Source organism: Cricetulus griseus, chromosome 2 (genome assembly GCF_003668045.3).
Source record: "Cricetulus griseus strain 17A/GY chromosome 2, alternate assembly CriGri-PICRH-1.0, whole genome shotgun sequence".
Classification (NCBI taxonomy): Eukaryota; Metazoa; Chordata; class Mammalia; order Rodentia; family Cricetidae; genus Cricetulus; species Cricetulus griseus.
In genome coordinates this window covers 6,731,853-6,749,169 of record NC_048595.1, presented here as the reverse complement: position 1 = coordinate 6,749,169, position 17,317 = coordinate 6,731,853, and the positions used below count along the sequence as shown (strand labels likewise).

General features: G+C 49.7%; 1 protein-coding gene across 4 annotated transcripts in view; it reads left to right on the top strand.

Annotated features, from left to right (window-relative positions):
- Positions 1-17,317, top strand: part of Clstn1 (calsyntenin 1) — a 61,425-nt gene that overhangs the window by 42,259 nt on the left and 1,849 nt on the right. The window contains exons 3-18 of one of the 4 annotated variants that reach the window (XM_027398276.2): positions 726-755; positions 1,833-2,028; positions 4,043-4,251; positions 5,464-5,613; positions 5,733-5,918; positions 7,883-8,131; positions 8,459-8,580; positions 9,555-9,717; positions 12,325-12,381; positions 13,729-13,886; positions 14,257-14,405; positions 14,625-14,851; positions 15,257-15,427; positions 15,743-15,888; positions 16,608-16,743; positions 17,041-17,225. In XM_027398276.2, the coding sequence (XP_027254077.1) occupies positions 726-755; positions 1,833-2,028; positions 4,043-4,251; positions 5,464-5,613; positions 5,733-5,918; positions 7,883-8,131; positions 8,459-8,580; positions 9,555-9,717; positions 12,325-12,381; positions 13,729-13,886; positions 14,257-14,405; positions 14,625-14,851; positions 15,257-15,427; positions 15,743-15,888; positions 16,608-16,743; positions 17,041-17,225 (2,534 nt within the window). The remainder of the gene's footprint in view (positions 1-725; positions 756-1,832; positions 2,029-4,042; positions 4,252-5,463; positions 5,614-5,732; positions 5,919-7,882; positions 8,132-8,458; positions 8,581-9,554; positions 9,718-12,324; positions 12,382-13,728; positions 13,887-14,256; positions 14,406-14,624; positions 14,852-15,256; positions 15,428-15,742; positions 15,889-16,607; positions 16,744-17,040; positions 17,226-17,317) is intronic. The other 3 variants (XM_027398277.2, XM_027398278.2, XM_027398279.2) reach the window with 3 other exon arrangements.

Here is a 17,317-nt window from a genome sequence, read left to right as displayed (position 1 = left end):
AGTCCCAGAAGTCCCATCTTCTCTGTGGTGGGCACGGGGTGGCCAGCTGGTTTGGTGCTGACTGGGTGACATCTGGTCAGCATAGCGGTCATCACTGCATGGTTGTGACCCAGCATCTGTTCCCTTCAGAGGCACTTCTGTCTGGTGCTCTGGTTGCGTACTTTAGACACGGTTTACCAGGGGGAGCAAAGCTTTAAACCCTTTAGCTCCAGATTTTTGTTTTCAGTAAATCTGATGATGAGTTGAATGTCTCTAGAATCTTATTTGGAGAACTTGGTTTAAAAATAAGAATACAGGTCAGACATGGTGTCGAACACCTTTAATCCTGGTACTCAGGAGGCAGAGGCAGGTGGATCTCTGTGAGTCCAGGCCAGCTTGGGCTACAGAGAGAGACAAATGAGAACACTCAGATATACTTACTGTCATCAAAGGAAAAGTCCTATTGACACCTGGGGTATTGGGAAACCTTGACCGAGTTCCGCCAATATTTCACCCGAGTGAGTTCAAGTGCAGTTATGTAATACCTTCTGGTAAGTAGGGTTCACAGAGGCTATGGGTGTAAGGATGGGTTTCCCCTCGGTGACAGTTTGGCAGCAATCTCCTGAGTGTGTGCTAGTGATGTGTTGAGCTTTTCTGAGTAATGTGTTGCAGCTTTGACGATTTCCTTGTTCCGTCTTCAGTCTTTTCCTGAATTACTGACATGGGTTTATCTTTTCTCCCTTTAGAGAGTTTTGAGGTGACAGTCACCAAAGAAGGTGATGAAGGGTTCTTTGTCTCCCTCTCATGAATATTAACCCACTAACTTGTTTATAAAATTGGGAATCAGCCATTAAACAGAAGCAACTGCCATGCCGTTTCCCCTTCCATTTATTCCCCTAGTTTTGTTTTATTTTTTAAGTGTATTTATGGAAATTGTATGTAATCAGACCCTTGGTTAGAAATATCTAGAACTCAGACATCCATTTGAACTACACTGACAGGATCACCTGTTTTTGTTGACCAGCTTGTGTGGTACCATTTTTCTATTCATTGGACTTGTGGAAGTGTGCAGTCTTATTTTTATGTGTAAAAAATTTGTAGCTTCATATGTTCATCAAAACATTAAACTTGTTCTCCCACGGGCAAGCATGGAACCATGGATCTTTCTCATTAGGACATTTTAGCTATAGCTGAAGTTCCTGGCTGGTAGGTATCCCTCCTAGTTTGGTGCAGCCTGGAACTCAGGAACCCTGGCAAACCCCTCCTGGTAGCAGACAGTGGATGTCAGCTGTTGAAATGGATGCCTGAAAACTTGGTATTTCTACCACTCTTCTTTAGCAGTTTGTTTGATTCCCTAATTTTAGCCAGGCTCATTGCACAGGAAGACTTGATTTTTTTTTTCCTTGACAGAATTTCTGTAATTAAGATGCTGCTCTCACATGTCACACTTCTTCTCTCAACGCTTAACTGTGCATTTTATCCTCTCTCTGGTCCAAACCCAAAGAGCTGCCGAGCGCTCGGGTGGCCTGGGAGCCTGGCGTGCTCAGGCTGTGGCTGTTGCTTATGAGATTCCTTTACCCTCGAGCCATCCAAGTGCTCCTGTGGAATGCCTGTCTGTTCTCTCGTATCCCTGCATGAATGGATGCAAAGTAAACCAGTTGCTTGGAAAGCCAGAATCCGCTTCTACTAAAGCCCCAGAACTCACCGTGTTAAAGCACAATGCCCCCGCTTTGTCCACGGACCCTCCACCCCCTCTGGCTGCTAAATTGTTGTCTTATTTTCTTTGGGGGGGAGGGCAACGTGCAGAAGGTTCAGGCGGCAGACACACTAACCTGTTCTGCTTTCCTCCCCAGGTGAGATTTGTGGCTTTAAGATTCACGGGCAGAATGTCCCCTTTGATGCTGTGGTGGTGGATAAGTCCACGGGGGAGGGAATAATCCGCTCAAAAGAGAAGCTGGACTGTGAGCTGCAGAAAGACTACACGTTCACCATCCAGGCCTATGACTGCGGGAAGGGACCAGATGGCACTGGGGTGAAGAAATCTCACAAGTAAGTGGACTGGAAGAGAGCAGAGAACCGCCCAGGAGGTGAGCGTACATGGGAAGTGACACTCAGGTCCCCAGGTGCTCCGTGTTTCCAAGTGGAGGCAGAAGCATTCTGCAGGGTCACAGCTGGGTTGTGAGGGTCTTTGAGGGTGGGACTCCAGCCTGAGTATCCTCTTTTGTGTCTAGTTTCTAGGAAGGGTCTGATGGGTAACAGGTTTTCAGAAAGGAAGGAACGGTTTTATCCCACCGAGTATTCTTGGTAAAGTAAAGCCCACTGGAACAGTGGCCCATGCTGGTTACTGAGGCCCTTTGAAGGCTGCGGTGGGAAGAACACAAAGTCAAGGACAGCCTGGGTAACATAGCAAGACCCTGTCTCTGGAGGAGGGGGTTAGGGCAGGGACACAGACAGACAGACAGACAGACAGACAGACAGACAGACAGACAGACAGACAGACACACACACACACACACACACACACACACACACACACACACACACAGCCTTATATTGAACTTTTTCCTGAGGAAAATGATTTTCTTATTTTTGTTTGTTTATTTTGAGACAGGGTTTCACTGTGTAGCTCTGGCTTTCCTGGAACTCACTCTGTAGACCAGGCTGGCCTCGAACTCACAGTGATCGCCCTGCATGCTAGGATTACAGGGGTGCACCACTACTGCCCAGCTGGTTTTGTTATTCCTAGCTTTTCCTGTAAACTCTAATATAAGCTAGGCAACGTGTAGAAGAAGCTGACAAGCCTCCATGACCCTGTACTGAGTCCGCATGCCTTCTGCCAGCTGAGAGTTTTACTCTAACAGGGTGCTGGAAGATAGAGACTTAGAACTCTCGACTTTTCTCGTTAGCTCTTCTACACCAGGCAGATTTGATGTTGCTCAGCCTCAGTCCCTCAGTACAGTGCTGAGGACATGGTAAGGACACCACACGCATGAGCCTGGATCGGGACGCTCTGCGAAGAGCAGGGTGTGATGGGCTAGTGAACAGCTTCTCATTTTTCACACAGTGTGGCACAGCTTTATTCATTTGAAGAGACTGTGTCTGCAGTGCACTACGGATGAAGTCTGGGCCTGTGCATGTTAGACAAATACTTTGCTGCAGGCCTAGAATACCAAAAGTTTGTGTTTTGACAAAAAACCTGATCAGTAGGTAGCCCCTGAAGTCATTATTTGGAGGCTGGATCAGTGGTACCCAGTTACAGACTTGTACATTGGCAGCCAGGGATGTCTTTCCTAAGCACCTTCATTTGTGGAACCAGGACTGGATGGTGTCCTTGTAGTGATCTCTCCCCTGCTCCATAAGAGTAGGGCAGAATTTGTGTGTGTGTGTGTGTGTGTGTGTGTGTGTGTGTGTGTGTGTGTGTTCACACATATGGGAACACATGTCTGCATATGTGCAGATGTACTGGGTTGTGTTCCTCAATTGCTTTCCACTTCATGTACAGAGGCAGGTCTCTCCCTGCACCTGAACCTCACCAGTTCAGTGAGTCTGGCTAGCCAGCTTGCCCTGAGGTCCTGTTTCAGCCTCTGAGCTCTGAGATTACAGATGAGCCACCATCCGGCCTCACCTTCCTGTGGGTGCTGGGGCTCAGACCTCCACCCTCAGACCTGTGCAGCAAGTGCTCCATCCACTGAGAATTTGTTTTAATTTATATAATGTGACCTTTCCTCTATTTCTAACCCTTGACTTTATGAACTGAGAGTAAGTTTGTTCCCTTCATCTCCTGCCCCCACTTTGAAGGAAAATACAGCCTCTTTGGTTACGTCACTGAGTTTCTAAGTCTGTTGCCTTAATTTTAAGGCCCAGAGAAATCAGCCCAAGTCCTGGTTTTAACTTCCCGTGACTCTGTGCCAAACTAAAAGGAATGCAGTTGATTTATATTTTGGCTTCATTGTAGAAAGCTCTGAAACAGTATCAAGAAAAGGAAACTTAGAATCAGCAGAACGGTTGTTTCTGGGTAAAAGAAAGAACAAACCCCCACAATAGCTTTCATCTTCTCGTCTAGAGCAACCGTTCACATCCAGGTCAATGACGTGAATGAGTACGCGCCTGTGTTCAAGGAGAAGTCCTACAAGGCGGCCGTGGTGGAAGGGAAGCAACATGGCAGCATCCTTAGGGTGGAGGCCGTGGACGCAGACTGCTCCCCGCAGTTCAGCCAGATCTGCAGCTATGAGATTCTCACCCCGGATGTGCCATTCACTGTGGACAAAGACGGTAAGAACGGAGGCGCCTGGGCCTCAGTGAGGGTGGGTGGCCTTTGAGGCCTGGTCCTTCTGATGAGATCAGCTGGTCACCTGGGCTTCCCAGTGCTTGAAGAGCATCGGTGAACCGCAGGCTGCCTGGAGCCCTGCCTAGCGCCTGTGAGTCGTATTTGACTTAACTCCCTGCTCTGACAACGTCTCTGGAAGCCTGTGCTCTTTGGGGCTCTCTTTCTCCTTTCTTCCCATGTCAAGCAAAGGCCTCATTGACAGGAACCGTCTCATTTTCATCCATGTGCAGGGGAGTGTGCTGTCCCTTTTGTTAGACTTATTTTTTTGTTCTCCATTTGATTTGAACCTTTTACCCAGCCTAACCTTAGTTGTTTGTTGGAGGGAAGATAGAATTTCTTGCAGCCCTGCTAGCTTTGAACTTGGCATTTAGGCCAGGATGACCCAGAACTTTTAATCTTCCTGCCTCTACCTCCCAAGGGTTGGGATGACAGATGTGTGCACCACTCTTGGTGTACAGAGTGCTGGGGTCAAAACCAATCCTTTCATTCTGCCCTGGGATTTGTATCCCCAGCCCTCAACTTTTTCTTCTTTAACAAAATTAATCTTCCAGCAGAAGTATTTAATGAAGCTTGGTCTCATTGTTAGTATTTAAAGTATTTAAACTATTTGTCTTTTTTTATTATTACATGCAAATTAGTAAATGTTACTAGAAAATCAGAACAGGCGAGGTGGCTTGGGTAAAAAGCATTTGCCACATAAACCCGATGACCCGACTTCAGTCCCAAAACCATGGTGCAAGAGAGAACTAACTTCTGAAAGATCTCCTTTGACCTGTGTACTCACACACACCCGAGTAAAAAAGTTTTTAAAAAGCTGGGTATGGTGGCGAACACCCTTAATCCCAGCACTGGGAAGGCTGAGGTAGATAGAGCTCTGTGAGTTCCAGGCCAGCCTGGCCTATGTGTGAGTTCCAGGACAGCCAATGTCTCAAAAAAGAAAAGAAAAGAAAAGAAACGTTTAATGTTTAAAAAGTGTTTTTAAGACCAGTGTAGAAATTACAGGAATAAGTGGAGGACTGGCTGTGTGGAGCATGGTGAGTTCTCCGGTTAGAGGACAGAGGAGCATTGTGATCTCAGGACTGAGTTTATTTCAGGTTGTGGCAATCTCGCACAGCACAAGTAACCTGGTTCTCCTTGTGGTTTTGCCGCTCTGCCAGGTTATATTAAAAACACAGAGAAGCTGAACTATGACAAAGAGCATCAATACAAACTCACGGTCACGGCCTATGACTGTGGGAAGAAGAGAGCCACGGAAGATGCCCTGGTGAAGATCAGCATTAAGCCAGCTTGCAGCCCTGGGTGGCAAGGTGAGCTGCAGCCTCTCTCCTCCTACGGCCATTCTGAAAACGCAAATGCATGTGCCGTAAAAACCTAAGTGTGAGCTTTCTTTTTTTTTAATCCCATACCCATCCATGGGCCAACACAGGCTGGAGCAACAGGATTGAATATGAACCCGGCACGGGTGCTTTGGCTGTCTTCCCAAGCATCCATTTGGAGACCTGTGACGAGCCTGTCACCTCAGTGCAGGCCACAGTGGAGCTGGAGACCAGCCACATCGGGAAAGGCTGCGACCGAGACACCTACTCTGAGAAGTCCCTTCACCGGCTCTGTGGTAAGGAGGTCTGGTGTCTGGATCCCTTAGTCTTCAGGGAAGTCAGGAGCCTGTAAGACCCTGTGTCTTGCTCTGTAAAAGGATAAGCAGAACAGATGCGACGTTCTGGGGTGGCCTTTGCTGCCTTGCTGGGTGCTTTTCATTCAGGATGGACACCAAGGAGTACACAAACCTGCAGCATCTCCTCACAGGGCTGTATGTGCGTGCCCTGAAGAGCCCACAATGTGAAGAGCCATCTAAGTACAGATGATGTAAGAGACAGGAGCCGGGCTACTCAGAAAGTTGAGGCAGGGGATCATTTAAACCCCGGAGTTCTGGTCTAGCCTGGGCAACACAGGGCATACTGTCTCAAAGGCACACATGCTTTTCCTAATGCATGAGGCGCTGAGTTCAATCCCCAGCACCAGGAAGAAAGAACAAAAAAACAAACAAACAAACAAAAAAATCCAGGCAGCTGTAAAATCTTAAATTGTACTTATTTTTTTATTTATCTATTTATATGTGTGGGTGCATGTGTGCCACAGGGCTCTGTGGAAGTCAGAGGTAGGCGATGTGGTCTTCACTTTTCTCCTTCCCATGTACAGGTTATGGGGCTCGAACTCAGGTTTGGCGTCAGGTGCCTTCCCCAATGCTGAGCCATCTCTCTGCCTCCCTCTCCCTGCTCTTTGACTCAGTGATCCCGATTGTAGATGTTTGTCCTAAGATCAGAGTGGTTGCACAGGTAGCTGCTCCTGAAGGGGAGGGTGTAACTGGGAGGAATTTGGGACCCTGCCCACCAGAGGAAGGATTGAGGCAGTTACATTGTATCTGTGCCGTGGAATGCAATACAGCCACTCTAAGTTACCTACTGAAGGAAGGAGACTATGTATATATACACACTGCAGACACAGTAGGGCTCTAGTTAATTAAATACTTTGTGGTTAAGTATTTAACGCTGTGGTTAAGAGCACTGGCTGTCCCAGATTCAGTTCCCAGCACCCACACGGCAGCGCATAAGTGTTTGTAATGCCAGTTCCAGGAGGTTTGATGCTTCTTCTGACCTCCTTGGCCTAAAGCATGCAGGTAGCGCACAGACAGGCATGCAAACAGACGGCTCAGTGGGTAAAACACTTGATGTGCAAGTGTGAGGACCAGGGTTCAAACCCCCAGAACCCACTAAATGCCAAATGGGTGTAGTGGCCCACCTGCAATTCTGGCTTAGTAGGAGACAGGTGATCACTGAGACTAGTCATATTGGTAGTTCTGGGTTTGATGGAGAGACCCTGCCTCATTGCATAAGGTAGAGGTAATTGAGGATGATTCCTCCACATGGGTGTGCACCAATACACACGTTTGCCCAGACACATGCACACATTGTATGAACACATATGCACATACCACTAACATGAAAATGAAGAAAAAACCTTTTTCATTAAAAAAGAAGCAGAAATGCTTGTATATAAAAATGGCGTATATTTGGATGGGAGTATAAAAAGTTACTTTGTTGTTGTTGCTTGTTTCTTTTGAGACAGGGTCTCACTACATAGCTCTGGATAGCCTGGAACTCACTATGTAGAACAGGCTGACTTGGAACTCACAGAGATCCGCCTCTGACTCTGTGAGGGCTGGGATTTTATCTTCTTCCTCCCTTCTCCTTATAACAAAAACCCACAGTTTGTGTTTGTGTGTATGTATGTCATTGTTATTGTTTTTGTCTTATTCTGTAGCCAAAAACCTACTTATAACCCAGGCGGGCTTTGAATTTGGCAATCCTCCTGCCTCGACTTCCCAAGTGCTGGGATTACCAATGTGTGTATTGCATTTTTGTTAAGAAAAAAAAATCTATTATTTTTTCAAGGAAAACAAAATCAAACCATTGAACATTCTAACCCTAAGTTGAGAGCCACCCTTTAGCGTGGCCCTGAACCACTCCCAAGTTTGCTGTTCTTTCTCCCTGAAGTCACCTCATGTCCCTGTGGTTTCAGGGGCTGCTGCCGGCACCTCAGAGCTGCTGCCTTCCCCAAGTGGTTCCTTAAACTGGACTGTTGGACTCCCCACTGACAACGGTCATGACAGCGACCAGGTCTTTGAGTTCAATGGCACTCAGGCCGTGAGGATCCCAGACGGTGTTGTGTCCCTTGACCCCAAAGAGCCCTTTACAATTTCTGTGTGGATGCGGCATGGGCCTTTTGGCCGCAAGAAGGAGACGATTCTCTGCAGTTCAGACAAAACAGGTTGGTTGTGTCCCTGGACCAGCTGGTGTTCCTCAGTGTCCCCTCACAGGGACTAGTCCCTCCACAGATATCGCTTCCTATTTTTTTGCTGGGGACACTTTGTCCTCAGAGAGACAGCTCCAGCCTGGGGGATTTATTAGTTTTCCTCCGTTGAGTTATCGAGAGTTCTCAGTAAAACTTCTGGGTTTTGTTCCTAAACCTTGTCTTGGCACAACTAGAAGGTTCATTTATGCAGATATAATTATGTCTTTAAATCCATTAAGGAAACAGTCCTTACTTCCTCTGGGGTCTGAGGCTGGCAATTTACCATAGACGCTGTCTTTTCAGAAATGAACCGGCACCATTATTCACTCTATGTCCATGGGTGCAGACTCGTCTTCCTCCTCCGCCAGGACCCGTCCGAGGAGAAGAAATACAGACCGGCAGAGTTCCACTGGAAGTTGAACCAGGCAAGTAAATAGAAGCCTTACCAGGTGTCATTTCCCAGCATGTGACAACCTGTGGACATCATGGTTTGTGCATCTGTGGGTTACAGGATAACAATTCTTGAGCCAGGGTCTCTGTAGCCCTGGCTGTATAGTCCTATCTGAACTTGCTATGTAGACCAGTCTAGCCCCAATTCAGAGATCCCTCCTTTTGCTTAAAGGTGAACAACAGCCCACCTTCTCCTCCTCCTCCATCCCCCGGGACGCATGAAGTCCAGGTTGGCTTCCATCTCACTGTGAAGCCAAGGGTGATCTTGAACTCCTGATTTTCCTGCTTTTCCTCCCCAGTGGGCTTTGAGCAGGGCCACTGTGTGGTTCTTTGTGGTTCTGGGGATTGCTCCCAGGGCCACTCCCCCAGCCTGCATGTTCCTGTTTGGATGAGCACTTGACAGAGGACAGGACATTCACTGTCAAATGCCTTTCCCGAGACTGACAGTAATGATTATTTCAGAAATGAATGACTGGTACTTGGGAGCAGAGGCAGGTGTCACTGAGTCCCAGTGTAGTTCCAGGACAGTCAGGGCTACATAGTGAAACCCTGCCTCAGAAAAGGGCGCGTGTGTGTGTGTGTGGGGGGGGGTTGGGGGGAATAGCGAGCTGACAGCCTAACCCAGTTTTTAGGAGATGTCTGGCCAGCCTGCTACTAGAGACTTGCGGATGCCTTGCCAATGGTGGAGAATTGTGCAGCCCTTTGTTCTCAGTCCCTGGCCTGTGGTGATGGTGCTGGTTTGAGGTGTCCTATCGATGATGAAATTGACCTACCCCTTTCTGGTCGGACGTGTTTGCAAAATACTTTCTTGTTAGATGTTCAAAAATCCTTTTCTTTTTAGGAAGTCATTCTTTATGCATGGCTTACTTCCCATGTCCCAGTGCTGCTCAGGGTTGTGCCTTTGACTGAGCAGCTGGGTGACGTGTCACGCTTCCTTTGCCTTGGCTAGGTCTGCGATGAGGACTGGCACCACTTCGTCCTGAATGTGGAATTCCCAAGTGTGACACTCTATGTGGATGGCGTTTCCCATGAGCCATTCTCTGTGACAGAGGACTACCCTCTTCATCCGACTGGGATAGAGACTCAGCTTGTGGTCGGAGCTTGCTGGCAAGGTAACAGTCGCTGGTCTCCCGTCCCCTGGCCTCGGGAACTAGCACACACCTCCTTGCTGTATTGTTGCTGTGTTGGGAATCAGACCCTCAGTAGCGCTCTTCTTTCCCACGTGTCCCTGTTCTGTGTGTAGCCTTTTAGAGGACACGGTCGATGCCATCAATGGTTGTTATGGACAACAGCCCACCATCAACTTTCCTGAACATGAGAATAGTGACACACTGAGGGAAAATATGATTAGGAAACTAGCATATAAATCATCGGTTTATTCATTATTAATGTCTGTAAAGCCAGAGGCGAGAGTGAACCAAGATACGGAAACTTAAAGGACACAGAAGTGTCTGGCCGCTTCCACAGTACTCAGACCTTGACAGCTTGGCAGGAACCTGGTGAGTGAGGGACATTTGGAGAGACCAGGCTGAAAAACCACTGCCTTAAACAATATATTAGTTATCTGTGGGACCTTAGGTAGCCAGTTAAATTGAATTAGTGAATAGTGGCTAGTGTACTGAAGGGTTGGCCCTGTGAACTTGTGCATTGATACCCACAATGCCTCGTTAATGGGTAAGACACAGCTTTAAGGTCAGGGCTAGAAAAGACTGTAATTTGAAAATGGTGAAGAAGCCAGGCGTTGGTGGCACACGCCTTTAATCCCAGCAGTTGGGAGGCAGAGACAGGCGGATCTCTGAGTTAGAGAACAGCCTGGTCTACAAGAGCTAGTTCCAGGACAGCCTCCAAAGCCACAGAGAAACCCTGTCTCAAAAAACAAACAAAACAAAACAAAAGTGGTGAAAGGCTTTGGGACAGTACGAGGGTCTCTACTTTGCTGTGCAGTAATGAAAAAACACCATGATTCTGCTGGCAGGGTCACAGTTACCGCCCACTGTGGTGTGGTTTAGAGCTTATAGTTATAGCCAAAGGAAATAAGTTAGTGGAAATAAACATTAACCGTTCTTGTCCAAGTTCAGTCTGCCTCGAGGGTCATGTCCCCTCCTTTGACCCTTGGACCCCACAGTATTATTTCAAGACATGGCATCATCACTGTGTGCTAGATGACCAGACTTTATATACATTTTTCTCCCCATGAGAAGACAGTACCTTGACTTCAGTTAGAAAAGTATAAGTGAGTCTAATTCCCAAGATAGACTCGTTTATTTTAGGAGAATTTGAATTTCATAGTTTCTAAATTCCTTCAGGTACAAAGGAATAAGCTAGCTCACTGAGGTGACCCTCTTTAGCAGGTCCCCAGGGTTACTGTTGGTTTGCACAACTGCCTGTGAGAAAATGGGATGTGAAGCCAAAGACTGGGTTTCGAGGCACCTGGCAGTTTCGTTGTTTTGGTTAAGTAGGCCACCCTGCACAGTCCTGCTTTCTCTGGTCTCAGAATCACTGCCATCAAATAGCAAATGGTTTTTCATCTTTTCTCTCTTTTGACCTCAGCTGTCTCAGCTCTTCCAGCCCGACAGCAATTTCCACACCAAACCAACCCAAATTCCTTCTTGTTTTTTCCCGATTGTTAACATTTTATGTGCATGAATGTTTTGGCCTGTTTGTGCACCAGGTACATGCCTGTGCCCATGGAAGCCAGAAGAGGTCTGATGGCCTGGAATCAGTGTCATGATGGTCGTGAGCCACCACAGGGTACTGGGAATTGACCCCTGGGAGAACAGCCAGTGCTCTTAACCACTGAACCTACTCTCTCAACACAAGTTGTGTAAGATTCAGTTCACACGGAGGAAGGGGCTCTTTGCCTTTCAGTGCACATGGAAGCCCTCTCCCTGCTAACTCACAGTTGGGAGGGGCGTGGGCAGCAGCTGTGTCTCTGTGGGCAGCAGTATCAGCTCTCACTATATTCTGGAGAGGTCATAGTGGGTGGGTGTGGAGGTGCAAAATGGCTTCACCCCAAGACACACTCCACACTTGTGGCACCGGAGATACCCCAGCAGACTGGAGTGGCAGGTTGCCAGGGGCGGCATTTCCTCCACCATGCGGTGGGTGGGTCTGCACGCAGCCATGGGTGTGTGTGCCCACCAGCAGGGCTTCAGATTGTGGGCCCTGACCTGCAGCTGTAGACTGTGGCTGGTGAGCGCCCAGCCTGCTGTGGGGTCATCTGGGTGAGAACCTTAGCCACCCTCCCTCTTAATGTCCGCTGTTCTCTGTCAGACACACATGTTTTCATATGCCACACTCTGGACTCTGGTACGGGCCCTCCTGTTTTGTCTGTTTGGAGAGAAGAGGCTAGTGGTCCAGGAGCTGAATGTTTACTTATGTCTGCTCCAGCACCACTCCTGGCCAGACCTCCCGGGAATGCACTGCAGCATCAGCCAAGCAGATAATGAATTTGGTGTGCCCGCATTTGTCTTAATTTGAATCTGATTTGTGTCCCAGCAAGCAGAATGGGTGATGGTGTATAAAAGAAAAACCCTCAGATGAAGCATTGGCGGGGGTCGCTTCTGGGCAAAGGTCACCAAGTGTAATCCAGGTGAAACACGTCCCAGAGGGACTTTGTTCTCTGGGGCTCCTGTTTGGCTGCTTCGTCACCTGATTGTTGAGGTCCAGTGTGAAGCCCTAACCTCGCCATCTTGTCTGCTGTCTGTCTTGCTTTCCAGAGTATTCAGGAGTCGAAAGTGGCAATGAGACTGAGCCTGTGACTGTGGCCTCTGCAGGTTGCTGGATGTCCCCCACTCCTGTTCACTATAGTGTTTCCTTTAAAGATAACACATTGATTCATTCCACATGTCGCATGAGATGAGCAAATTGCATTTTGGTCCTGGACACTGTTTCAGCTGCTTGCCTGCATCGAGCTTCCCCATTGCCTCCCGGGACTTCCCTTCCTGCCCCTGTCAACCCTGCACACCCTCATGCGCTGCACTTGTGAGGATTTTAGTGCCTCCAGCTCCCCAAGTCCACTGCATGAGGCACCCGCTACAATTCCTCAAGCTGGGTTTGGGGGCCACTTCATTGGTGCTCATGTGGCTAAGCCATGGGACTGTCCTGACTGAGACTAAATTCTAAACAGAAATAGCAATCCTTAGGGATGACTTGCCCTGCCAGGGTCCTGTTCTTCATTAATGCAAAAGCCAGCTGTACTGTGGCTCTTTGCTGTGGTCTGTCAAGGTCCCTCCTCTGGAGTTTTGCTTTCTTCATTACATTGTCCCTGCCTGTCACCCCTTCCTGAGAGCAGAGGTGACTCCATGTGTAATGCGCTTCTGCCATGCGAGCGTGGAGATGAGAGTTCAGATCCCTAGCACCTACGTAAATGCCAAGTGAGTCTGGCAGGCACCCTCGTGTAGTTCTAGTGATCAGAAGGCAGACAGGGATGGCCTGAGCAAGCTACCTTGTTAGACTAGCTATACAGGCAAGCTCTGGGTTCACCACAAGGCCTGCCTCACGAGTAAGGTGGCAAGCAATGGAGGAAGCTTTCCAGCATCAACCTCAGGTCTACCCACACGCGTGCACACACGTGCCCAAACATATATGAACATGCATGTACACATTTATGCGCACACACAAATCTCCCTAGAAGGCCTTACAGGCTTTTATGTGGGGACTCTGAGCATCCCAGAGTTCATGCTTGTGATCTAGTCTCCCCCACCCCCTCCCCACCGGCCCCCACTCCTGTGTCCTCAGAGTTAGGGAAAGCATCCCACTGTGTGCTCAGCAGAGTAGGTGGTAGTGATTGAACAGGCTAGGGCTAAGGAGGCAGTGTCCCTGGGCACCTTGGTGATGGTCCTGGGTGAGTGGCCAGATGCATAAGAAGGGGTCCCTGAGCATCCAGGCTCTGGGTGAGGGAACCCACCCACCCCAACCTCCTCTCTTGAGACCATTTGCATGATCATAAACAATTTAATTTTTTCATTATGCTTCCATGTAGAGTGCAAGGCTAACAGGTTTGGTCTGAACTAACTTGCATGTCCATCCATCAAGCTGCCACCACTGGTAACACAGCCATGAGAGATAACCGGGAGCCTGGTAGCTACAAGCCTAACTTCTCACCTCCTCCTGTTCCTAAGGTGGTGACTTGCACATGACACAGTTTTTCCGTGGTAACCTGGCTGGCCTCACAATCCGTTCTGGGAAACTGGCAGATAAGAAAGTGATTGACTGTCTATACACCTGCAAGGAGGGGCTGGACCTGCAGGTCCCCGAGGATGGTGGCAGAGGTGTGCAGGTAAGGGCTCGTCTGACCTCACTCTTAGCCTGGTCTGCTAAGAGTGGGGATGCAGGGAAAGGCAGAAATGGGGTGAAGGGATTTTTTGGTCCTGTTATTCGAGACAGGGTTTCGAGATGTAGCCCTGGCTGTCCTGGCTCAGTAGACCAGGCTGGCTTTAGAGATCCATCTGCCTCTTGAGTGCTGGGATTAAAGGCGTGCGCCACCACCACCCTGGGGTGGGGTGAAAGGATTTTATTATGTAGAGAGTCTTCTTCATGGGGACTTAAGAGCTCAGCGACTCAGTCCGGGCTGACTACTCCACTGTCTCTCCCGGCTTCGGTTCTTCCCGGTTGGGACCTTGTTCCCAACTCCAGTATGATGATTTCAGATCCATGCAAGCTCCAGTCAGGCGGTGTTGACCTTGGAGGGAGATGATGTCGGAGAGCTCGATAAGGCCATGCAGCATGTTTCCTACCTGAACTCGAGGCAGTTCCCCACACCCGGCATCCGCAGGCTCAAAATCACCAGCACAGTCAAGTATGTCCTGATTGGTGGCAGTGACCCTTGGCACAAAGTGTGTGTACCCTTAGATTGGCTTTCCCCTCTAAGGGAAAGTGACTCATCCCTTGTTTGCAAAGCCTGAGTGAGGCTTTGGAAGTGCGTTCCTGGAGTGTCCCCTCAGTCTTACACAAACTGGCATGCACAGCTCTCAAAGCCTTCAGCCTTCTCCCCCCACCCTTCCTGCTTCTCTGATAGGTGTTTCAATGAGGCCGCTTGCATTGAGGTGCCGCCAGTTGAAGGCTACGTGATGGTTCTGCAGCCAGAAGAGCCCAAGATCAGCCTGAGTGGGGTCCACCACTTTGCCCGGGCTGCTTCTGAGTTTGAGAGCCCAGAGGGTGTTTCCCTCTTCCCTGAACTTCGAATCATCAGTACCATCACCAGAGAAGTGGAGCCTGAGGGGGACGGGTCAGAGGACCCCACAGGTAACAGCCGTGCCTGGGCCTGCCAGCCCCATCATGGGCCCTTTTTCCATGAGGTTCTGGAGGTTTTGATGTTTCAGTACTTGAGTCTGTTTCTGCAACTTGGCTGTACATCTTTCTAGTTAGACATCAGGTTTTAAGATGCGGCTTGAGGGGCGGCCTGCAGGAGGACAGTATTCCCACCATTCTTACTGGGGACTCACTAGGTGCTGTTTATCGACTGGGCTGTTTCTGGGCCTGGGAGCTAGCCATATACTCCACCACCGAGTACACTCCCAGCCGCTGAGTCTGGACGGTGACTCCTTGCTGTAGTCTCAGCACTTAGACTCTTGACTGTGAGCCTGAGATATGGCTGGGGATTGGGGTTGACTGACGTTGCCCACCCCATAGCCTCTGCTATTTCTGCAGTTCAAGAGTCCCTGGTGTCAGAAGAAATTGTACATGACCTGGACACCTGCGAGGTCACAGTGGAAGGGGAGGAGCTGAACCCAGAGCAGGAGAGCCTGGAGGTGGATATGGCCCGCCTCCAGCAGAAGGGCATTGAAGCGAGCCACTCTGACCTGGGCGTGGTCTTTACAGGTGAGGGGCTGGGGCTGAGCAGGGAGTAAGGGAAGGGAAGGCTCTGCCTGCCTGCAGATGTGGAGTAGCATTCACTTTACACAGGTGCCCTTCCCCACGGGGGGGGGGGGGGGGAGACGGGGGACACGTGGGATGGGCCTCATGCAGGGTGGGCTAGGCACTTAACAGCACATGCCCCTGGATGGAGACATGCTCTGACTTGCTTCAGAAAGCCACCAACTTGTGGCCATTGGCTCAGCTGACCCAAGTGCATGACGTTAGCCACCTGGACCCACCTAAGCTCCACTTAGGCCACTCACCTTCAACACCCTACAGGTGTGGACACCATGGCCAGCTATGAGGAGGTTTTGCACCTCCTGCGATACCGTAATTGGCACACCAGGTCCCTGCTTGACCGGAAGTTCAAGCTCATTTGTTCAGAACTAAATGGTCGCTACCTCAGCAATGAATTCAAGGTGGAGGTGAGTCCAGGACCCCCAAGGTTTCAGACATTCATGGTGGCAACCCTACAGGCCCAGACCAGGGGTGGTTTTGTTCACACTGTGGTCAGCCCGCGCGGTAGACATGCAGGCTTGGAGAACAGTAGAGAGAGTGTGTACTCTTTAGGAGGGACATGGTTGTTCCTTGGGTTCTGTATGTGAAAGAAGCCGTGTTGGATCCCTGATTGTGGAGGGTGAAGTTGGGTCACCAGCTGGGTGGGTGCTAACACGGCCATGGTCACTCTGAGGTCACAGCAACTGGAGGACAGCTCACTCAGCTCTGAAAGCTCCAGCAGCCTCTGCTGCAGCCGACTTTACCAACCAGGACCTCTGTGGGCTGGAGAAACAGACTCAGCTGTCCCGAGCAGCCCACTGTCTCCACCATGACCTAAGCGGTGGGCCACGGCTCAGTTCAGAAGGCTGACAGGTGTCTCTCCTGTGGCCAGGCTGGGAAGTGGTCTATGCCGAGCATTTCCCAAGTTATCTGGGTTTGTTTTCTTCGCTGATGTAAATGTGTTCTTTTATAAGCTTCACTATAAATAAACCATTAGACGAGCACCATGACACCAGTTGACAGGCTCTTACATTTGGTTTTTTCCGGTCACTGGGAGCAGCACGGCTTCGCCAGTGACTGACTCCATGTTTGCCTGTCAGGTACACTTGGGACGCCAGCCTTAGTGGTTTCTTTTCATCCACTGCAGGTGAATGTGATCCACACAGCCAACCCTGTGGAACACGCTAACCACATGGCTGCCCAGCCACAGTTCGTCCACCCTGAACATCGCTCCTTTGTTGACCTGTCTGGTCACAATCTGGCCAGTCCTCACCCTTTTGCCGGTAGGACTATTGGGAAGTACATGGGTCAAAATGCTGTGGGGTCCAGATGGGTGCCCCCACTAAACCTGGCTGTCAGCCCAGCTCACAGCCACTGCCTGTCAGCTAACCCCGTAGTGTCACACACAGACAAGCTCGTGAGCAAACCCGGCTGCTGCGGTGTTTCCTCCTAGTCTTTGAGGGGGTCAGGTGAAGCCCTCAGACATTCTGATCGTGAGTGGTTTAGGAGGCCAAGGGTGGGGTGGCTGTCCCGTAAGCAGTGTCACTAAAGGTGAGTCCGGTCTTCAAATCTCTTGGCAGTTGTCCCCAGCACAGCAACTGTTGTGATTGTGGTGTGTGTCAGCTTCCTGGTCTTCATGATCATCCTGGGGGTGTTTCGAATCCGAGCTGCACACCAGCGAACCATGCGGGACCAGGACACAGGGAAGGAGAATGAGATGGATTGGGACGACTCTGCCTTGACCATCACCGTAAACCCCATGGAGGTAGGTGCAGAGGGGCCCCCAGACGAGACCCGTGGAGCCATGGCCCCTTGTGCCCTGTACCTGTGTCATGTGCTCTGCGACATTAGGGGGTC